Source organism: Lepidochelys kempii, chromosome 1 (assembly GCF_965140265.1).
Source record: "Lepidochelys kempii isolate rLepKem1 chromosome 1, rLepKem1.hap2, whole genome shotgun sequence".
Taxonomy (NCBI): Eukaryota; Metazoa; Chordata; order Testudines; family Cheloniidae; genus Lepidochelys; species Lepidochelys kempii.
Genome location: NC_133256.1, coordinates 117874231 through 117898852, shown reverse-complemented (window position 1 = coordinate 117898852; position 24622 = coordinate 117874231). Strand labels below are relative to the sequence as shown.

Below are 24622 nucleotides of genomic sequence, written 5' to 3'. Positions count from 1 at the left end.
CTCAAAAAATCACAGGCAGATATTAAAAGCAGTAAGTGATACCACACAGTGGTGTTCTCAAAAGAAAAACATCTCAGAGACCAACTTAAACAATGTCATTTTTAATACAAGTGGAATTTCATATTAACTGCCTCCCTCCCCTTCAAATTTATACTCTTGGCATGAAATCCTGGCCCCACTGACTTTGGTGGGACCAGGATTTCACCTTGATCTTGTTTACGATACATCACTGGATGGACTTCTCTTTCCAAGGCTGCATGCCTTGCCATTTTTGCCACCTTCTCTGGTTCAATCAGACAAAAGCTGAACCCTAATAATGTACATTTCAGAGTTAGTGGTCTGTATTCTTGAACTGAAACATAAAAATTTGCATAGAAACAAAAATGTGGATTGCTGTATAAAATACATAAATAATAATATAATAAATAATATTTTGCACTTGTCAAGTGGCTTCCATCTGAGGATCTCCAACAAATCTCTACAAACATCCATTAACTCCCCCTACGCAGTGTTGTATTATCCCCATTTTACAGCTGAGGAAAATGAGCTACAGAGAAGTGAATTGTCTTGCTCAGAGTTCCACACAAAGTCCAGAACAAGATCCCAGATCTCCAGCCAGCTAGTTGTGCTTTAATCACAAGAATATTTTTACTAAAGATGGCTGACACACCACAATACACAATGTATACAGCCATTCAGTACCAAAGTGTGTCCTGCAGCAATTCAACATGTTTAACATTTGTAATCCGAGTCTTTTTTTAAACATATACTACCATTCATTTATTACATTAATACCTCATATTTCTGCAGAACATTACATTTTTCAAAATGTTGTACAAATATTAATGAGCTAATCTTCACCATGGTTTGATTATTGTTTTAAACATGTGAAAACAGAGACAGAATTTAAATGACTTTCATAAGGCCCCACAACAACTCAAGGGTGGAGCCAAGATCATAACTTCCAGCCTTATGCACAGTCCACTAGACAATGCTCCCTCTGATATACAACATTCTGATGTTTTACGTATCAGCCAAATGTGGCCTACGGGTGTCAGCACAGGATTAGAAGCCAGGAGCTCTTGAGTTGTACTCCAATTTTTGACACTGACACACTATGAACATGGGCCTTTTGCTTAACCTCTCTCTCTCAGTTTCCTCATTTATGACATGGCAACTCTATCTCACCGTGTATTAGTCTGTACATTGCTTTGAAGATGAAAACACCTATACAAATGCTAAGTAAATATAGACAACAAATAGCCCACACTAATGGAAATATAGATATATATATGTGATCAGCAGGAACAACAGCAGAACATTCCACTGACGCTGTGGAAAATCAGATAATTGAGAATTAACTTGATGTTCAAGAGCCTGAGTTGATAAAAACTTGATGGTCAAAGGACTGCAGTGTTACTTTTTGAGAGTCGGGAGTACGGCTGTTGATAGATTTCACACTGGTAAAAGGGATCCCCTGAGCAATGTAGTCTCAAAATGATGCTCGTGGCTAATGCTCAGAAGAAATACTGCCAAAATTTCTGTTATAAGCTGGCAAAAACAAACATATACACACAAGGAGCCCTGTGATTCTCACAGGTGAAAAATATTAGCAAAAGACAAAACTTTCACATTCATATATTATAAAAGCCTCCCTTAATCTTGGCTAATTCTCTTGTAAAAAGGGAATATCTTGGCTTGAAAACAATTGTGGGAGAGATAATAAATACATTGCACTGGAGTAGCTTATTGATAGTGTTTACATTACAGTATTAAGTATTTGCACTAGCACGTAGAGTTGAATGTATAACAGTGAATCACATTTGGGATAGGCTGGACATGAATTAGAAAGACAAAAAGTTATAAAAGAAAGTTGCATGGTAATTCCAAACTTATTCCATTAGCAGGGTTGTTTGGGGAGTTTACAAAGCTTGAATCACTTTTTCAAAATTTTTGTGACTAAGAGAAGTCTCATGGCCTTGGGCTATTTTTGGCAGAGTTTCTACATCCAGCATTTGAAGCTATAGCACATGGAGCTGGTCAGAATATTTTTTGTTGGGGGGGCTACAGAAAATTTAAACAAAAATGAAAATGTTTTCACTTGCATCAAAATATTCAAATTTTTTTTTTTTACTTTTTGTCAAAAAAACTCGAATATTCTAAAGTTTTGGCAGCCAAACTGAATATTTTACCTGAAAACTGCCAAAAACTAAAAAAAATAAAAAGAATTCAGACAGTAGCTGCCAATTATTGGGGGAAAAGCAAATAAAGGTTTTATGAAGATTTAAAAAAAAACAAAAAAACCCCAGAAACTTTCTGCAAAAATATTCATTTTGTTGAAAACCCAATTTTACAAAAACCAACCAAACAAAAAACCCAGGTTGACAGAAAATTTTTGACCAGCCATAAAAAAACCTCTTTGGGATTTACAGCTTTTAAACATTCAGTGAAAATTTGGCCAGGGGACCCATGAACTCCTATGCATAATAAGATAATGTGAAATGAAATTCCTCATATCCAGAGTGCTTGTGATTTTAAAAAATATATTTAGTCACAAGTGACATTAATCCATTTGGAGAAAACTCTAATGTGCTTAAATCCTCCTTACTGAGTGTACATGTCAATGCAATCTTTTAGGCCATTTCCTACAGTCATTCTGCATATGGACATGCCAGGATATAGCCTGACACTGACTTCCTCTATAGTCTTTGGTAAGTTGCACACGAACATTTATTTCAGTTTATCTGTAGCACTAGGATAAGTGTCCTTATTTATCTACTTCATTGGGGTCTTCTAAGATCCAGCAAATAAGTTAATGTTTATGAAGCTCTTTAAATGGTAAATATTATTATTACCAGAATTAATTCATGCAGAAACATATCTAGAGAGTTAATACATGCAGAAATAAAACATGCTTAACACTGGCTGTGTGTTCACTAAAAAAAATCCTCCAGGCTTCTCTGCTTTGAAAGGTTGCAGATACTACCCTTGGTCAAGTGACTCAGGAGAAACCCAACAAAGTTATGTGAGTCTGTTTTCGCTGTCCTGGAGTTCGCTGGCTAGGGGAGGGGTAATCTCTGAGGAAGACTTCATGTAAATGTTCAGTTCAGTGTTTCTGACTGATTCAGAGGGGTGATAAACCTGTCCCTTTGGAGCTGTGTAAATAATGTTTGGAGAATGGCAGTAAATCTAGACAAAGGATGAACAAACTGCCATTGTAGCTATGTGCGTTGGGTTTGCACCTGTGGCTTGTAACAAGCAGAAAAAATAGTTTTGTTAAGGGGAAAAAAAAACAATTAACATGCTCCTCCCGTTTTTTCTCTCTCACTTTTATCATGGCCAATGTGACCTGTTCTGTGGATTGCTTTTTTTAAAGATGAGAGTCCTTTAAAGCTCTTCATTGCTCCTTCCCGTCAGTCTCAGAAATGCCACTTGTTCTCTATTGACATCAGCAGACTCTTTAAACACTCCGACTGGGCTGCTTACTAACCTCTTCCAGGAGTGATAACTCATAAAAGTAGTTCTTAATGTTCTTAATTTCAATGGCTCCTTACAATTCTCCCACATCAAAGATTCATGCTCCCTCCACCCCACCAACTAAACACTTATTAAAATTAATCAAAATGGTTTCCTCATCCCTGCTTCAGTCTTTGCAGGTTCTGATATGAAGGCTCACATAAAAAACATACACCCTGGCTGGGCATTTTTTCAAGATTTTTTTGGCAGTTGCAAAATTGATCTGGGTGGTACCTTTAGACTGCCAGCTACAGTGATCTGTAGGGGGAGAATAAGTCAATTATTGTGCACTAGTTTGTTTATGTATGTATCTCTGTGTGTATGTGTGCACATGCGTGGATTGTAGTGTCCCAATGTATTATCCTTTGTATACTTTTTTAATACCTGGTGCAATCAGGTTCATTCCAAATTTTTAAGAACACCAATATTCAAAAGTGTCCAAAGATCAGCGATAAAAATCAACCTTCGTGGATTGGGGTAGCATTGATGTAAATCAGGAGAAACTCCATTAAAGCCAATGGAGCTACACTGATGTAAAATCAGCATCAGGAAAAAGAGAATAAGGCACAACCTTTGTGTTTGTATGTTATTTATGTTTGTAGTTATTTATATTTACATCATTGTAATGCTTTGGCATTCAGCTTTCTGTTAAACAATTTAGAAAATTTTAACTTTGGCTGTTTTTGCTTTCCCCCTTTTCTCTTTTCCATTCTTTCACCCCTATTTTTCTTGCCTGCTGCACTACGTCTTGTATCTCTTCCACTATCTTTCAATCTCTGTTGTTCTCTTTCCTTCCCTGTATCTTAATCTACCTGGTTTCTCTTCCTCCTCCTTTCCCTGAATTCTATTTGCAACCTACCTCCCCCATGTCCTTTCAGGCTCTCCTTCCTTCTGTATCTCTTTTTCACGCAACAGTCTTCCTAAATATAATGGTTTCCATTTAAAAAGTTACCATTTACAAACAGTTACCATAGTTTTCCCCTGTTCTTAAAATAGGAATAAACATTGGTACCTCAGACCCTGCTGCGTGGTCATTATTGACAAATGGTAACAATATGAAGGTGACCCCTGTAAATGTATTACATTAGAAAATATGTATTACACTAGAAAGCATGCCTTATAGTGATAGACTCAAGGAGCTCAATCTATTTAGATTAACAAAGAGAAGGTTAAACGGTGAGCTGATTACAATCTATAAGTACCTATATGGGGAACAAATATTTAATAATGGGCTCGTTTATCCAGTGGAGAAAGATATAAAATGATCCAATGATTACAAGTTGAACAAATTCAACTGGATATAAGGCGTAAAATTTTAACAGTGAAAGTAATTAACCATTGGCACAATTTACCAAGTGTTGCGGTGGATTCTCTATCATGGACAATTTTAAATCAAGATTGGATGTTTTTCTAAAAGATGTACTCTAGGAATTATTTGGGGGAGTTCTATGGCTGTGTTACACAGGAGGTCAGACTAGATGATCACAATGGTCCCTTTCGGCCTTGGAATCTATGAATCTATGAAGTAGAGAAGTGCACAGTTTCAATGGGGTTCAGTGAGACCACTCATTGGGTAAGGTACTATTCAACATGAATAAGGATGTCACAATCTGGTCCAATTTATTTAATAAAGCCCACTAATGACACTTTATCTAGTCTGCCACAAACAAATATAGGAATTTCTACATTCATGAAATACAATTTACAGAATTTTAATGAAATTTTACTAAAAAGAATAAAAAGAAAACCCCACTATAAAATATGACTAGCTCCAAGATTACATCAAAGTATAGTGTCTGCTTACGTTTTACATATTAAATATCAGCAAAAATTAGTGTTCATTTCTCCATGATACCTCCAGATGGCATGAAAACTCTTCTCCTTTAAGTCTTTATTATAATATCATTTTTTTTTAAAATGGTAACCATTGGAAGCATTCTATACCAACATACACTATTAACCATTCCCAACAATCACAGTATCAGAAGGCATAAAGCTGCTAGTGCTTCATTTATTAAACAAGTTTGACTAAATATAACATATTGTAATTACATTCTACAGCAAAATCTATAGGACAAACCATTCACAGACCATGTCAAATCTTTTTATCGATTCATTTCCAGAAGATTTTTACTATATATTTATGTCAGAAATCAAAACATTCAACAATCACACTTATTGTACCTTATTCTATGGCTACTTTTGGCCATGTAACAGATAGTGACACCTTGCAAGACTTACATGATCTAGCACTCTAAATTTAAATAACAAGAGCCAGAGGACACAAATTACAGACTCGATGCACTCTGAAATTCACATGACTGCACTGTGAAAAGAATTCCACTCCTACTCAAATGGGATAAAAAGGGTGAGTGATTTTGTAGCAATCCTCTCCTAACTCATGTGAGCGAAATCAAGTTTGCTGAGCTAGCCTGGTTTTTTTTGTTTTTTGTTTTAAACTTTGAGTCCCTCCGTTTGAAGAGTTGGTTTATTCTGGTAACAGTAAAACAGTTAATTCCCTTGTACACGGGGAAAAAACAGGGCGGGGGGACCTCTACTGTTGCATTAGAGTAAAGGTGAACACGGATATATTACAAGTGCCTATTCACATCTGTTTCTCAACTGCTTTTGTTAATTCAAAAACATCAACAAAATCGTGAGAGACCAGAGGTAGCTGTAATTGGATTTCAAGTAATTCAGAGGTGAAGTTGCAGACTGCAGTCTTTTAAAATTACATCAGTACATCAAAGGCAGATGTGACATGATATCTTCTGGAAAATGTGACAAACTTCTGCAGCTTTAAGGTAACATTGGACCTCTCCGGTTGTAAAAGCCAATCTCACTCGCTCACTCCACCAAAAATAATTTAATATTTATTCAGCTTGTTACAGGGCCATCTCACTTTTCAAGATCTCTCACAGCAAGGATGCTAATGATTTATGAACAATTAACTATGAATCATTACTTAAAAGCTTTTTAAAGAACAGCATCAGTGAAAGAGCTTCATCTTAATGAAAACAAACAGACAAACACTATTTGGCATAACAACGCAGATTAAAACATAGCAATCATCTCTGATCACAAATATGAAACTGACTTACGATGTATGTGATGCACTGTTTTCTGGATTCTTTGGCTCAGCATCACCTTTCCCTTAAAAAAGAAGAAAAATAATATGAAAAATGGGTGAATATCAAAACCTTTATGGTGTTAGAGGTCAATACATTATCAGGCTAATTTTAACACTTTCAAAGTGTAGAGAAGAATGCTTTCTAAATATCATATGGCAGGTATCTGGGGCACTAACTGAGCACTTGCAAACTGGGAGTTAACATCAACATGACTTTTCCTGTCCTTTGTATATGCGCTTAGGGGTAAGTTGAAAAGCAGGCCTGACAATTTCATGCCTAGCAGATCCCTAGCAAGAAGGCAGGAAACTCTGTAAGACTGGCCGCTTGCAGGACAGGACAGAAGGACAGAATACTTTGGGGCCTTAGTCACTATAGGCCTGAAATGACAGATCAGTCTGCAGGGTTTTGGGATCCCTTCCCTCCCCAACACCCCCCAAAAAACAAACAAACAGTTTGATTCACTTTATTTGCTGTGAATACTGCTCTCTGAACAACCTGAGGAACCCCAGTGTTAGACAGTCCCTAGTCCTAACATGGCCGTGCAGGGTAGACAGCCATAGTTGGGATACCCAGAACTCGACTTTGAGGTCTGTGCAGATCACTGTGTCTGTGCAGCTCTGCTTTGTAAGCAAGCAGGTGTGGAGAAGGCAGAGAGGCTCAGGGAGCAGATGGATCCATGGCTCTTTTCCTTCCTGCCCTCAAGTGCTCCCCAGAAGAGCTGTCTGGAACCACTGTGGGAACTAAGATGCACCTTTTCAGTGCCACAGTAAATTACTTCCCCTTACTTGTACATAAAGAGAGGCCCACAATTCTACCAGGGTCCCCTCCCAAGACAATGGTCACATATGCTGCCCCTTACACAGAGGTGTGGGTCACTGCCCTAATCTAGCAGCCATTAAGGAGAAACATGGTTGGTCTGAAAGCCTTGAGAGGGTTGGATTTTTGTTTTTGATATTGTACCACCTTGCTTATACCATTTATAATCTGAGTGCAAAATATTGTTTCTGTGCTAGCCAACGGCCCGGGCACTTGTTTACCTGTGGACACTGAAGTGCTGTTTACATGCAAGTTTGTGATAATCAGGAGATGAAAAGCTGGAGTGTGACTATCTTACAGATGGGACCAGTTTTTTTCCATTCAGTTTTAATGAGTTTTGTCAAATCAAAATTCATTTGTATTCTGTGAAATAATGTTTGAATTGTTTCAGTGTTTTCTTGTGTGTAGTGCCTGATTTACACCCATTGAACTCAATGGAAAATCTCTAATTGACTTCAAAGGGCTTTGGACCGAGCCCCAGGACATTACAAGAACTTCAGCGTTACATACTAATAGCTGTTGCCAAAGTTCTCAAGTTTGATTTCCACTAAATCAAAGGTGGAAAAACTTGGGGTATGAAATGAACCTCTGGGGAGAAATACTGGTCCCTTTGAAGTTAATGGGAGGTTTGCCATTGACTTAAATGGATTTCATTCCTGGTACTTTCCCCAGTGCAATCCTGAAACAAGCTGAAACAGTTGCTCAAACTAATTATGCTTCTAGGAGCAGGGGTCCAGCAAAGGAGCCTTTGGTTAGCTTACACACTTATTCCATGATGTGTTGGTACCTGCATCAGATGTTTCTAGGCCTTCTAGGCTTGCAGGGAGGGTTTCACCGAAACATTGCTTACCTTTGGGAAGGAGGGGAAAAAATCAGTAGTTCTTATCACCAATTAGCCTTTGAAATCAGACCCACAATTTTAAACTAATTGGAAGGACTGGCATGAAGCTAGTCATATCTATTTTTATCAAACGTTTGCTACACACAGAATGATTACAAGATAACTTTTATATTTTATGTAATTACATTGTGCCTTCAAAAATTAATTAAGGCTCAACACCCTATGAGCCCATTTTAGAGACTTGATTATGAGAAAGAGCTGTTGAAGGAGTTACTCAATATCACACAGTGAATTAGTATCTGGGACAAACATTAGAACTCAGAAATCCTGACTCCCAGTTCTAACTATTAGATGCCTTCTCCACACAGTTGCTTTAATTAAAATATAAGTACCTGTGGCATCATTTTCTCCCAAAGAAAATAGGGTTGTTATGGGGTGGGGTGGGGAGAGATAAGTTCTGAGTATTTGGTTGTGACTAGACATAGACCAGAGGTGAAGTGCAAATTTGAATCCAAAACTCTCACGTCTTGTGGTGTTTAGATTCAGTTGTCGAGTTGGAGCTGGGAAATTTGGGTCTGGCTCTGAATTTCCCAAAGTTCAGGCGGGGTTTGGAGATGTTGTTCTGGTTTAGTTCCATGGCTAGTTGTGCCCCTTATGCCTGTCACTGGATATAAGGCACATAGACTGGCTTAGCAACAATCTGCCTTGAAATATCGGTCAGTACCATATCTACATCCGAAAACAAATAATAGTTCATCATAGATATTCTATTTGTAACTAATACTTTTGTTAATAACACATTAGTACAGTGAGCATTGGCGGTTTCACGTGCAAATGGGATGTGAGACTCTGAGTGATGACTTGGCAGTTTGTTCTGCACCAGCTGGAAAAGCTGAAGTATTTTAGTTCTGCTCTTAGCAGCAATTAGTGTTGTGGCAATAAGGAAAGCAGAATAGGTTCTGTTGCAGGGATGATATTTAGCTAAACAGGATATTAATGAATTACTCTACGGTGAATGTTTGCAGCTGCTTTAATGCTCACAATCACTTAACATTTCAGGGGGAAGGGAGAGCAATTGTACAGTATATAAGAGTAAGAGGGAGAATGGAGAATTAATGCCTTACTGACTCCACAGAAAGAGAACTGAACCATTACTCCAATGAGCCATAGAAATTCAAGAAAAAATTTATTTACTAAGCATGAATGAGATTTAAAGATTTGGAATTCAGATTCAGTTTGACAAGCCTAGTAAAAGGGTGTTGCTTCTCTGAGCTACCTGACCTGTTTGAGCCCACTCTTATCCACACTCTGTCTTCCAAGTCTTCACACAAACTGCCATAACCAATGTGCCCTTGTCTCCCCTTAGTTGAAGGCACTATTATGGGGGACAGGCAATTCAGCAACCAGCTAATCCTCTTTAGCTCCAGGTATCATTCTCTGGGCAGGTTATGAGACCCTTTCCATCTTCCACCTCAGTCTTTTGAAGCTGGCCAGGAGTCCCACTAGATGCCCTACTTCTTTTGCAAGCCTGCTGCTGGTCTGCTCTCTTCCAAAAGACTGATCTTCTGGTGCATGTGCGTATGGATGAAGGCCTTCTAGCCCCCAGTTTTTCAGCTGTAGACCTGGCTGGTTTCTGCTGCTTCCCACTGAACTGGCTCTTTTAACATTTCACATTCTAAGGGTGGAATGACCCAGAGCACAAAGGCCAATTTCAAATCCACTTTCTTGAAGGGGTGGGGAGATAAGTTGAGATTGGCTCATTGAATCAGGCAGGCACAGAGCAGCGCCAAGACAAATGCTGTCCCGGACTCATTCAGCCTGAGACTGGGACTTGAACTCTGCACTTTGGGACTGTTCTGTCCAATTGGGGATGGGTGGTCACCCTAGCTAGACCACAATCCCCAAAATACAAGGAAAAATAAAGCAAGACACCCAGGCAGGTGGTCAATCAAAATAATGAAACAGTTAAGTCATGAACACTGAGTTCAGGGAGCAGGAACCAGGAAGCAAACAGGAAACGGAAGAGGGAGCAGGAAACAAGATGCAAGAAGGCAACATACACATCAATCACCACAATTTCCTTCTTTTTTCCCCCAAAGTTCAGCGGTACTTTGCCAGAGGCAGCTGGTGATCCCGGGGCTGTAGGTTATACCTCTGACTGAGATTAGGGGCTGGATGCTATTGATGTGGCACAGCTTCCTTAATCTGCCACATATCATCATACTGAAAAGAGTGTCCTCTTCCCTATCTGTTTTTCTTTCAGAAGGAAGTATATCTTCTTGGTTAACAATATGTTCTCTGTGTGGTAAACACACTCGCCACGTTCCGTACTCTGCAGCCCGCAAGATCATGCCATGAGTAATGAAAATACTTCCAGCCCATCACCTAACATACACTGCTTGTCTAGGATAGAATGTGTGGAGTCTTGTGTGGATACGCTTGTTGAAAGTCGTATACTTCTTAGTCACATCAGTTGGCTTTGAGGATGGCAAAGGGGTGGGATGAGCCTCTTCCATCAGCATAGACAACTTGGTGCTCAGAGGTCAGTTGAACAGCCAGTAGAATGGGGTTTCTCCAGTATTTTCATGAGTGTACTCCAAATAACATATAAAGCATAACTCAGTGCAATATGTAAGAGTATATCTAGAAATCCCTGCAGTATGCTAGCTACACACATCTTCAGAGTCCACTATGCCATTTCCTTGGGGATGGTACCAGCAGATTTATAATGTGCTGTACTAATACTCATCAGAAAGTCTTCAAACTCTCTTGGTAGAAAAGGTGTCTCATTCTGAAACAAGGCTCTCTGGTAGGCCAAACATTGCAAATAAAGTGGTTAGGAGAGAATTTAGCTCCTCAGAGGTAGGTGCCTTGTGAAATTATGAATACAAAAGAGTAACGTGAGTAATAGTCTATAACAGCATCTTTTGCAATACTGCACTTGGCCACATTCAACTTTATGCCAGCTTGTTGGGATCAGGTTAGCACCTGGTCCAGAATAGCATTACGTACAGGAAGGGTCTTAGCAAAGATGAGAATGTCATCCAGATAACAACATGCACCCTGGCAGAGGTAGAGATGGAATGGCCACTTGAATGGCCATATGCTAACTACATATGCTAAACAATCTGATCCACTTTGCATTTTGCTGTGAAGCTGGGAACTCCTTTGCCAGACCTGAAGAAGAGCTCTGTGTGGCTTGAAAGCTTGTCTCTCTCATCAACAGAAGTTGGTCCAATAAAAGATATCACCTCTCCCACTTTGTCTCTCTAAAATCTGTGCACAGTCAAATGTTGCCCTTCTTCTTGTATATTGTCACCCATAGGCGAAATTCAATCCACAGGCCCTTCCACCTCCCGAATGAAGCCATTATCTTTCACGTGTTGCAATTCCGTTCAGATCTTGTCCATAAGTGCAGGAGGTACATGATTTGCAGGCAGTGCAAAGGGCTTGGTGTTCAAATCCAACAGCAGAGACAATGGATATCCCACGCACAGAATACTGTCACTGTTAAACAAATCATGGTGTCTCTGAATGATATGTTGGATATCCCCTTCTACTCTAGCTATTCTATTCTAGCTGACATAACTACTCCTCAGGTGTCCTGTGTAAGTACATGCATAATACCAAGGTGCAAGCACACATCATATGATTATAATGGAAAAGGATTTGCAGTAGCAGCACCTTTAAAAATGTTAAACTTTGCAGTCAAGGCTACGCCTCTGTAGAGCACAGAGCATAGAGCTTCACCCATTGTCTGCAAATCATACAAATTCCAAGCTTTTATTACCACTGTAGTCAGGCAAATATCCAAATTATGAACTAACCCAGAGGGGAGAACGTTAATTTCAGAACCCCTATCCACCAAGCACTTCAGCAGTGTACCATTACAATACGGGATTCCAGCTCCAGCGCCTTGCCACTTGAGGAGATTGTACTAAAGGAAACATCTGGTCCCTGGTAAAAATGATTTTGTGTGGGTCTACATTTACAGTATGCACTGAAGGCTTCCCGTCTTCATGAACCAGTGTACAGTGGCAGACTAACTCAAAGCATCCTTCCTTCTCATGAGTCTGGCACACAGCAATTCTGGCTGGGCAGGCAGGGAAATTGGCCAAGTGACCTGTATTACCACAGCAGAAACAGTGAGGAGCTGGCAACTTTTGCTGCTGAGGCCATGGAGCAGGAGTAGGTAGCGTTGTATGACCCTGGGCAATGGAAGCAGGAGAACCAGCTAATGGGGATTTAAGTGTAGACACAAAGGTAGCAGCAATCTGAGACATTCCAGCCCAAACCCTCTCAGCTGCCTCACTCTTAGTTACTGTGGCTTTAAATGTTAGAGTTCTAACATCTTCAGCCAGTGACCATTTGCTCAGACAGTCACTGGATATGCCAATCACAAAAATGTCTCTGAGCTTGATCATCATAACTTCCCTGAATTCACAGTCAAGAGCCAACTGCCACAAATGACATGCAAACTCACATATTGTTTTGTTGGGCTGCTGGCGAGTTTAAAAAAAAACACATTTTCCTTTTTAACAGAACAGAAGCTCCATTCACAACATATTTGTTGAGAAGCTGGACAGACACATCAAAGGAAGGCTTGGGCTCTTTGAGTCCATCATAAATATCAATGCCATCACAACCTAAGCAGTTCTGCAGCAAGGGTAATCTAGTAGCATCAGAGAGCTGCAGGATCTGCACATAGTTCCAGAAATTCTGAATAAAGTATCGCCAGTCAACAGCTGAAGAATGTGCAGGTGGCATGAGTAGCAGAATAGAAGCATAATTTTATGTTCTGATGCGTCCCAGAATACAATCCCCAAAACACAAGGAAAATGAAGCAAGAGGCACAGATAGATGGTCAATCAAAACATGTAATAACTATGAGACAGTTAAGTCAGCAACAGTCTGAACAAAACATAACAGTCCCCAATGACAGATATGTAGCAGCAGGCGCCGAGTAACTGCACACACCCCCACCACTACTCCCAGAAGAACAGGAACTGGAATATTGAGTTCAGGGAGCAGGAACCAGGAAACAAACAGGAAGATGGAGCAGGAAGCAAGGAGCAGGAAAACAACACACATAGACACCAGTCAGCGCAGTAATGAAACTTATTAATGTTTGTAAAGTGCTTTGAGATCCTTGTATGGAAGACACTACAGAAGTGCAAAATTATTAGTTTTTGTGGGAAAGGTGGCAGGGGCGCCATTACAGATTTTGGGGAGAGGGGCAACTTTAACCGTGATTCCAGGGGCTTCTTAGGCGCCTGAAAACTCTAGTCTTTTGGCAGATAACAGCAATTAGCTGACAGGAGCACTGTATCTAATTCCTATATAAAAGAAAGAAAATTAAATAAATATTAGACCCACTCAGCTCTAATACTAACATGTTCTGACATCTTGTGGCAAGTCACCTAAGGGACACTGGTTAGGCTTAAAATCTTAATGTATATTCTTACTTTGTTACTAACTCTGCGGAGAGAGAGACCCCATCAGGACTCCTGGATTCTATCTAAGCTCTGGGAGGGCAGTGGAGTCTAGTGGGCTACAGTGGGGGGTAGATACATCTGGGATTTATATAAGAACATCAGAATGGCCATACTAGGTCAGACCAAAGGTCCATCTAGCCCAGAATCCTGTCTTCCAACACTGGCCAACGCCAGGTGCTTCGGGGGAATGAACAGAACAGGCAATCATTGAGTGATTCATCCTGTTGCTCATTCCCAGCTTCTGGCAAAGAGAGGCCAGAGACACCATCCTGGCTAATAGCTATTGATGGACCTGTCCTCCATGTACTTATCTAGTTCTTTTTTGAACCAGCTTACAGTTTTGGTCTTCACAACATCCCCTGGCAAAGAGTTCCAAGGGTTGATTGTGAAGAAACATTTCCTTTTGTTTCTTTTAAACCTGCTGACTATTAATTTTATTGGGTGACCCCTAAAGTTATTGTGTTATGTGAAGGAGTAAACAACATTTCTTTATTCAATTTTTCGACACCATTCATGATTTTATAGATCTCCATCATATTCCCACTTACTCACCTCTTTTCCAAGCTGAAAAGTCCCAGTCTTATTAATCTCTCCTCATATGGCAGCCATTCCATACCCCTAATAATTTTTGTTGCCCTTCTTTGTACCATTTCCAAATCCAATATATCTTTTTTGAGATGGGGTGACCACATATGCACGCAGTATTCAAGATGTGGGCGTACCATGGATTTATATAGAGGCAATATGATATTTTCTGTTTTGTTATCTATCCCTTTCCTAATGATTCCCAACATTCCATTAGCTTTTTTGACTGCCACTACACATTGAGCGGATGTTTTCAGAGAACTATCCACAGTGACTCCAAGATCTTTTTCTTTACGGGTAACAGCTAATTTAGACCCCATCATTTCATATGTACAGCTGGGAGTATATTTTGCTATGTGCATTACTTTGCATTTATCAACATGGAATTTCATCTGCCATTTTGTTGTCCAGTTATCCAGTTTTGTGAGATCCCTTTGCAACTCTTTGCAGTCAGCTTTGGACTTAAGTAGCTTGAGTAATTTTGTATCATCTGCAAATTTTGACACCTCACTGTTTACCCCTTTTTTTCAGATCATTTATGAATATGTTGAACAGCACTGGTCCCAGTACAGACCCCTGAGGGACACCACTACTTACCTCTCTTCATTCTGAAAACTGATCTTTTATTCCTACCCTTTGTTTCCTATTTTTTAACTGGAGTGCCTTGCAATGCTTTCAGGATCGTCTAATGATCCTTAATTTAATTTAATGACAAGCCCTTTGTTATCTTAATCACCCTGCCTCTGTTTATAAACAAACTCCCTGCCCCAAGGGCGGAAGCTGAGAGCAGCACAGAACTCATCACATTCCACTCTCAAGCTCCCTCTGGGGCTAGGGCATGCACTATGAGCAGACCTCTAGTATGAAACTCAGGAAGGTGCAGTAGCCTCTCCCCAAAATGGTGCCATTTAACAGCTGGAGTCAAAATATCCTTCATGACAAACTTCACACAGACCACTCCCAAAATAGACCTGCTGATATTGAGGCTATCAGCTTACTGAGACACTAAAGACTTCCAACCAGGTAAAGCAGGATAGGGGCCATGTTGACACCTCCCTCGCAGGGAGCCATTTGTTACAATTTCCCAAAACCTCCAAACAAGCTTGCAGTTTCAATAAACCATAGGAAAACGACGACCAATGCTAGGCATTCTGATGTCATCACAAACCACTCAAGCTCTGCTCTAGTGTTTATTATGCTCAGACTTCCTCAAGTGTTTGCACAGCCTTATCTATTATGGCTCTTTAGTGCTTCCTTCTCTCATGACTGCATTCATTATTTTTTTTAGAGAACCTCATCCCGTTTGCCTTTTTATTACTTCCTTAGTGCTGGTGCTCACAGCAATATCAAACTTATGCTGGCAATTAAGTGGCACCACCCCCTCCTTGTTCACAACATCGTCTTCCACAGTGCTGCCCCTTCCTTAGCAAAGGTACCGTATGAATAGCCTGAAGTCTCCTAGCCTTCTCCCTCTGGGTGTCTGCTTCCTGCACCCAGTGGGTGACCAGTCAGTTTCAAAGCCAAGTCTACTGGCTCAGAGCATTTGTCATCTTCAAACCCAGCTTTGTAATTTGCATAGTGCTCTGTTTTAGCTCACAGGTCATGAAGCTAACAAAACTGAGCTCTTGTTTGGGATGCTTTGATGTCATGAACAGGATAGGGTCATGTATTTTGAATATGCTGGAGAACATTAATACCAGTCATGGGTGTCAGAAGAGAGGATTAATACTTCGTTTCATAGAACAATTCAATCTTTTCTTTCCACACAGCCACTAAAGTGTTTTACCCATAACTAAATGTAATTAAAGTAAAACTGCTTTGTAACATGGCCAGTACACTTTAGTAAGAGGACAGGCAAGGATGTGAGCAAAGCAAGTTCCATACTCACCATCCTTGCCAAAATTATACACCAAAGGCAGCCAAAAACTATAGGCTCTTCGAGGCAGCATTTGTTATTGTTTTGGCATACTTCATGTATTATATAGCACCATATACAGTGACAGTGCATATAAATAAATAAAAAAAGTAATAAAGCAAACTCTCTGAAATTTTAGGCAGTTTGGAGGTTGGGGTTGTGTGCACATTTGTATGTGGATACAAAGTTTCCACCCACTTCCTATCATTTTAGAAGCGCAATTATTTTTTCCTGTAAAATCTGTCTCACATACAGCAGAACTAGGTATGATGGAGCAAATTGTTCCTTCCATTGCCAATCTAAAGGGATTGTTCCCTTCCCTTCCCCGCTATAGGCCGTTAGTGATTGTGATGCCCAAGGTTCTGCACTTGAACAAAACAGTAGCCTGCCAGCTGAGATCCTGTACTGGACCAAGAGGCTTCATGTTTCCACTATTTTTTTTTCTCAACTGTCCTATTGTTCACTTGTTTCTCACATTCCCAGTCAGCGTCTCCACCAAATCCAGCTGTAAAGTGAGGTAATTCTTACTTGGATTGCTGTGTCCTGTAGACACCTGCTGCGACTCCTAAAATAATAAAGAAAAGCATACCATGTATTATTTTTTGGGGTAATTTTTAGAGACAAAATTGTAAGTTACCTTAATACTACTATACAGCTTTGTTAATCATTCATTCAGTCTAATCGCAGAACATCATTTCCAACTATAAGAAGAAAATCAAATATTTCCTTGAAAATGCATTTACTCTAGGCTTTTTATACTTATCTCTCAACCATGACCCTTTAATAGTATATTTTTTTCTATTGTCACTATCAATCTCCAGCTTATTATTCACTTATTACTCCACCAGAACTCAAGGGGCTATTACTTTCTACCAGGCTAGGTGAGAAGACAGACAGGCAGACAAATGATTATTTCTGAAGTTCTTGCCAATATCATTTCATAGGCCATCAGATTGTTCTGGGAGCAGCACAGCTAATCTTCTCTCCTCACCTCGAGGATCCCAAGTGTTGCGTCCATAATGGATCAGGAAATTGATCCTCACAGCATTAGAGAATGGAAGTTTTGACCCTACTCCTGAGCCTAGTTCTACTAGCTGCTAGACATACTGAAATATTAGGTTAAAATAAAAACCAAACTAAATCAACACCTAGTTTTCAAACATAACCTTGGTACAGTATCTCCGTATTCTCAAGCTAGTCTTCAGTGGCCCAGCAGATACATATGTATCAGAAGTGGTTTTGTAACTGAACTTCACAAAAGCACCTAAAACATTTCTAGTGAAACATTTAGAACATTTTTGAAAAAACACTGATAGTCTGCCTCGCATTAAGTCTTCCACATAGGTTTGTTCAAATTGGTTTTGTTTTAAATAATTCATTGCAATTATGGGCTGTTTTTAGACTTGATATATGAAAAAGATTGTAATGTACCATACATACTAACATTATATTGGTACTGTAGATGTATTATTTATGGACTCTTGTTCTTTAGATGCCTCCTACAATAGCTAAAGATGGAATCTCAGTTACCATAAACATGGTAAAGCACTTATATCATGAAATTTTCAGTTTAGCAATTTCTCCAAAAATACTTTGAGCACCTTGGACTGCATCAGCAAGGCTTTTTAACAAACATTTAGTCAACTTCATGGTTCAAAATCATTTCAAGTTTTTCCACCCTTGGTTTTTTAAAATAATAAAAGTCAAGTATCTCTGTCACTCAGGCTAGCCATCACTGGGTGGCTAAGCCACAAGAGAAATGGATTATGAACTAGTTCAGGGAGGGCATTCTATACATATCTCCAATTATGTACGGAATAAATAAACTTTATAATACTATACCATTTATTGTGCAGCTGCAATTATGACAATAAAGACAGCAACATTGACAGAATAGGCGTACATACCAATAAATACATTATTTTCAAGGCAGAAAGATTTTCAGCTAAAACCTTGGTCCTAAGGGCAGTATTGAGCCAACGGACGGGCTTAAGGCAATAGAAAACTATTTTTTATTTCCTGGCTAAATATGTCTTTAAGCTGCAGTTATGTCTGTAAACCTTTATTAATTATTTAAGAAAAAAAGCATTTGAGAAGTTTATAGTTTTCCTAAAAAGCAAAAACATGAAGAAGCCTGGACATTTAAATTTAAAGTTACTGAAACAGAATGAAAAATACAGAAATTCAGTTAAAGTAACCCAAATAAACCTAGCTCTTTCCGTATCCCTTGCCACCATGGATCTCTTCTTTCCTTCTCCCCAGCTACTGTAGATTTGGATAGGATTTTTTTTGATGGCAATCTTAAATCCACTAAGGACCTGATCATGCTTCATTCAAATCAATGAGAGTTTTTCCATTGAGCTGAATGGGAGCATGTCATAAATATAAAGGGAAGGGTAAACCCCTTTGAAATCCCTCCTGGCCAGGGGAAAGCTCCTCTCACCTGTAAAGGGTTAAGAAGCTAAAGGTAACCTCGCTGGCACCTGACCAAAATGACCAATGAGGAGACAAGATACTTTCAAAAGCTGGGAGGAGGGAGAGAAACAAAGGGTCTGGGTCTGTCTGTAGTCGTCTTGGCCAGGGACAGAACAGGAATGGAGTCTTAGAACTTTTAGTAAGTAATCTAGCTAGGTATGTGTTAGATTATGATTTCCTTAAATGGCTGAGAAAAGAATTGTGCTGAATAGAATAACTATTTCTGTCTGTGTATCTTTTTTGTAACTTAAGGTTTTGCCTAGAGGGGTTCTCTATGTTTTTGAATCTAATTACCCTGTAAGATATCTACCATCCTGATTTTACAGGGGGGATTTCTTTATTTCTATTTACTTCTATTTTTTATTAAAAGTCTTCTTGTAAAACACTGAATGCTTTTTCATTGTTCTCAGATCCAAGGGTTTGGGTCTGTGGTCACCTATGCAAATTGGTGAGGCTTTTTATCCAACATTTCCCAGGAAAGGGGGGGTGCAAGTGTTGGGAGGATTGTTCATTGTTCTTAAGATCCAAGGGTCTGGGTCTGTAGTCACCTAGGCAAATTGGTGAGGCTTTTTACCAAACCTTGTCCAGGAAGTGGGGTGCAAGGTTTTGGGAAGTATTTTGGGGGGAAGGACGCGTCCAAACAGCTCTTCCCCAGTAACCAGTATTAGTTTGGTGGTGGTAGCGGCCAGTCCAAGGATAACGGGTGTAATATTTTGTACCTTGGGGAAGTTTTGACCTAAGCTGGTAAAGATAAGCTTAGGAGGTTTTTCATGCAGGTCCCCACATCTGTACCCTAGAGTTCAGAGTGGGGGAGGAACCTTGACAGAGCACCATCAGACTGATAAAGGCTTAATCACATAGCACTTCTCAGCAACTTCAATTTGCAATTAAGCCAGGGTCATTGAATTGGGGGCATTCAGAATCTTGAAGGGTCAGATCTTAAATCCACTCTATCTTTGTAAGTTGCCTGTGGAGTCAGGGATCTCCAGACTGCATGGCTTTGATTTGGAATTTGCATGTCTACAATACGCATCTGTTATTCACTGCCATTCTACATGCCGGAAATGACCTCACCACACATTAAGTGGTGGGGATCTTTGACTGGCTTGTCAGAGAGGAAAGGAGTACTTGTGGCACCTTAGAGACTAACAAATTTATTTGAGCCACAAGTACTCCTTTTCTTTTTGCGAATACAGACTAACATGGCTGCTGCTCTGAAACTTGTCAGAGAGGGTGTGTTGCCCCTTTAAGGGAGACTAGAGAGCCAGAGACTTACCTGCCACATGGAGGCAGCTCCATACCATTCAGGATGCTGACCCATCCCCCCAGGTGACCAGAAGAGAAGGGAACAATTTATTATTTATGCCTATGTCTTTGCAGTAAAAGCCCTCTTTTCACCTGGACCAGGCTGGGCAGATGCTTAATTTTTGTCCTGTTCTAAGAGGTTTATAGAGCCATATATATAAGCTACAATCTATGCTACATCTCACAGTATGGCAACACTTTTTCACACTTTAAACTATTTACTTTGGGGGAATTGCCCCACCTATGATCCCTTCTGATGAAGAGATACAAAAGCCTGCATCCTTTTGTCTTTTTGAGTATAATCTAAAAAAAAAGCAGGAGCAGTTTGTGTAGTGATGTGATGACAGGTACAGTTGAATTTAAATGCTACTCTAGCATACAATCAAACTATCTACCTTTCTAGGCATCATTTTTTTTCAAATCTTAAAAGCAATTATATTTGGTAAAGGTGAGTCATTCACATCTGCAGTTCTTTTCTAATTCACCCATTCTAGCTTTTTAAAATTAACAAGAATAAAAGAATAATTAACTGACCACCATAAAGATGAGATGACACGAACATTTAAAGCTTCTGTTAAGAATGTCCATGCAAAACACTTGTGAAAATGGAATGGTTTTCTGAAAGTGGAGAAAGTGCTGCCCAGACACCACAATGATTGGTGACCTCATACAATCATACATAGCTACATGGAAATGGAGTACCTGCTCTGCTTTTTGAGACATACGAAATCACTGTAAAAATGAAGGAAAAGAGCCATGCAATCACCAGAATTTACTGCATCCTCTTTTCACACAACAGAGTAGAGACTACATGAACATGAAAGCTCTTTCTCACAAGCAACAAGCATGCTCTTATTTATCAGATTTAATTATTCACTTAAACTTTATTAAAATGTTTGTAATAAAATTGCAATACAATAATGTGTGATCAATTGTACCTAACAAAGTCTCACAGAGATAGTAGAGGGAAAAGCATATATATGTACTGTGTCATATATATGCATTGATACAATTATCTTTAAGATTTTAAGATTTGAAAAATGAGAAATAAAGGGACTCACACTGCCCCTTTCTAGTAAATTTAGGAGTATAGATTAATCCCACAGAGAATGAAAATTCAAAATAAAGGATAAAATGGACCTTTATACCCCATACTAGGTAAAGGGATGTTTCTGGTCTGCTTTCTTTAAGGAGGATGGAGGATGTCCTTTAATGGAGGATGTCCAGTACAGTCTGCATATTTCAAATTTGACACTGAATTTCCTATCCTTATGGATCTTTAACATTAATGTAGGTTTAATTTTTTTGCTGTATATACTTAATTACAGTATATATATATACTTACTGCCTTCCCGCCGAATCCTCAGTTCATTTCCTTGGACCATTTCCCCATGGCCCCCAGCACCTTCTTTGCCCTTACGTCAGAGCTTCAGCCTGCCAGTCTTAGCAGCTAGCCAGGAGCTCTCTCTAGCTTCCCCAGTCGCTGCTGGCAGCACTGCTCTGCCCAGGGTGCTGGCACTCTTTCCTCCTGCTAGGAACCTAACTTTCCCTCCTCCAGCTCCAGGCAGTTACTGAAGCTGCTCTGCCCTGCAGCCCTTCTTATATGGGCCTGCCAGGCCCTGACTGGCTGTTCCTTGCAGCCCCTCTCCTATTGACTGCTTTCTGCACAGCCTCCCTAGGACTCTATTAACACCTTACAGGACGGTGTGGGGCAAATGCCCCATCAAAGGGTGCCTCTGGTGGACCACAAGGGGGAAATACAGGTGTGATTGCCCTGAACTGTGACACCAACCTTCTTTAGTTACCATGAGCCCACTGTACAGGCCTCAGAGGGAAAGAAAATTATAATCATATAGCCAAGAAACCTTTAAGATTTTCCTACAGGGAAATAGCTTTTCAGTGGATAATAATGTTGTAATTTTTAACAATCAGGGATTAAAACAAATTGCAAAGTCCAATTGCAAAAGGAAAAAAAGGCAATATTTATGTGACACGATGCTTTTTTTAAAAATGGCATTTATTTGAAGCTGATCAGAGGTTTGGAACATTAAAATAAGTCCTATGGGAGATGAATTAGAGGCCTGCAGCAGGGGAGGTGGTTAGAGATGCAAAAATAATATACACATGGCTCTGCAATTTATCACATTGCTACCACCACCTCGTGTGTGTGTTTGTGTGTGTGTGCATGCACAGTATGTGTGTATGTAGGTGAAATAGCTCTTCCTCATGTATAAAGACATAAATTGTTGAGTCATATGTTATATTGCAGAGCCATGTGAATACTGATGTTATCATTCACCTCTGACCTTCTCATTTACCCTCTGCCTCCTAATGCATTTCCCTGGGACTTATTCTAACATTTGAAACACATGAGCAACTTCAAAGAGCCACCATTTATTTTAAAATCAACCTGTCAAGAAATGTTTCTTCCTTCTCCCACCATAGTGGAATTTCACCCACAAAAAGTTATACCTGCCCCAGGCCTAGGATGGGCAAGGTTATTTTGTCCTGGACCAGTGACAAGTTTTCTATATATAAAAAGTCACAACTGTGAAGTCCATTATCTCACAACTCTGCCTGGATAGAAATGGGAGCTTTATACGGTGCATTGGGAACGGGAGATGCCCAGTGAGACCCAATACTGACCTGATTCCTGGAAAGGGCCCAAGATATTGAACTTTAACTCATGACATTTTTAGGTATAGAAAAGATACTTTAAATCATTTTAAGGCATTTCTATGGCGGACTCTGAGCCTCCATAGTTACGTTCTAACTAAGGCATCTGTTTTGCAGGCTCAGAAATAGAGTGGTTTAAATACTTTTTTTAAAGTTTCTAAACTAGTTATTTTTATAACTCTAACATATGTGACATACGCATGATCAGACAATGGTCTTGTGTAGTATAAAGGTTTTATTAGCATTCATTTGGGATAACCTTCATGATTCACTAGAGGCTTCCCCATTCTTGAGCAGTGTGACTATCCCAAATTCATGTTGATAAAACATTTATAACCATACCAGATCACTATGGATTACTCACACACAAGTGCCTGGCAATCTAAAAGTAACACAAGGGCAAGTGAGGGATCTAAATTCAGGATATAATCTTTGTTGCTTACTTCCAGGCAAATATACAGGGACTGGGATGCTGAAGGTAGTTTATTCATTCTCTGTGGGAATCGTGTGAGACCAGCACAGCTCATTTTTAGTGACTCTTCCAGCCAACTCAAGGCACAGTATTGACGGACTCCAGAGGAAGAAGTAACATACCAACCCTCTTCAGCACAGGGAATGTCACTGTGGCCAAGGGTATTTGTGAGTTGGGGAAGGGAAAACGTAGAGGGATCCCCAGCATAGTTGTGGACTTGGAGGACTCCTGCCTTCTTGAAAGGCTACAAAGTATTTTTGCTCATTCTTTCCATAAAAATAGAATATCAGCATAATTAATTCTAACACATACTGAACTACTTTTAACCTATGTCTTAACTAATTAGTGATTTGACAACTTGAGACTTGCAATTTCTTAATTAGGCTATTAAAGTTTCAGGGGTTATCAAAATCGCAGCCAGGCTGGATTTGGAATCATTCTAGAAATTAAAGTTAAATAACTAGATTTTAAATATGATTATTAAATATATATATATTGTGACAGGGTTGGGCCAGATGGCTATAGGAGAGTAATAGAAGGCAGATATATTAGCCCCAGACTAAGTAGGTCCCTTTTCCCTGAGTAAGGTAACAGGGAAGGTTCCAGAACAATCAGGAACCTTCTGGAGACAATTAAGACAGGCTGATTAGAACACCTGCAGCCAATCAAGAAGCTGCTAGAATCAATTAAGGCAGGCTAATCAGGGCACCTGGGTTTTAAAAAGGAGCTCACTTCAGTTTGTGGTGTGCGTGTGAGGAGCTGGGAGCAAGAGGCACTAGAAGCTGAGAGTGAGAACGCGGACTGTTGGAGGACTGAGGTGTACAAGCATTATCAGACACCAGGAGGAAGGTCCTATGGTGAGGATAAAGAAGGTGTTGGGAGGAGGCCATGGGGAAGTAGCCCAGGGAGTTGTAGCTGTCACACAGCTGTTCCAGGCGGCACTCTCGACAGTTGCATTCCACAGGGCCCTGGGCTGGAACCCGGAGTAGAGGGCGGGCCCGGGTTCCCCCCGAATCCTCCCAACTCCTGGTCAGACACAGGAGTCATCGATCTGGACTGTGGGTTCAGAAAAACAGCCAAACTGAGGGCTGCCATGAAGCTCCAAGGCGAGCAAATCCGCCAGTAAATGCAAGACCCACCAAGGTAGAGCAGGAACTTTGTCACAATATATATTGTCGCAACCATCTACAGGGTCCCAGAGTAACGGGTTGCCCCGGGGCCCTTCACCACTGAGGAACTGGCCAGACAATGGGTTGCAGTCACCACTGAGGGAAGTGGCTGGACAGTGGACTGCAGGTCCCCAGTAATGGGGAGCACAGAGTGTGGCACGACCAGAGGGGTGTGTCCTGAAGAGAATGCTGCGGTCCTTAGAGTGATGTGGGTCCTGGAGCAGAA

The 24622-nt window shown here is 40.1% G+C and overlaps 1 protein-coding gene across 5 annotated transcripts in view; it reads right to left on the bottom strand.

Moving 5' to 3' along the window:
• AFF3 (ALF transcription elongation factor 3) overlaps nt 1–24622 on the bottom strand; it is a 469443-nt gene that overhangs the window by 170330 nt on the left and 274491 nt on the right. For all 5 annotated transcript variants that reach the window (XM_073352102.1, XM_073352119.1, XM_073352110.1 and 2 more), the window contains 3 exons: nt 16828–16864; nt 8251–8313; nt 6618–6669 (listed from right to left, as the gene is read on the bottom strand). In XM_073352102.1, coding sequence (XP_073208203.1) covers nt 6618–6669; nt 8251–8313; nt 16828–16864 — 152 coding nt within the window. The remainder of the gene's footprint in view (nt 1–6617; nt 6670–8250; nt 8314–16827; nt 16865–24622) is intronic.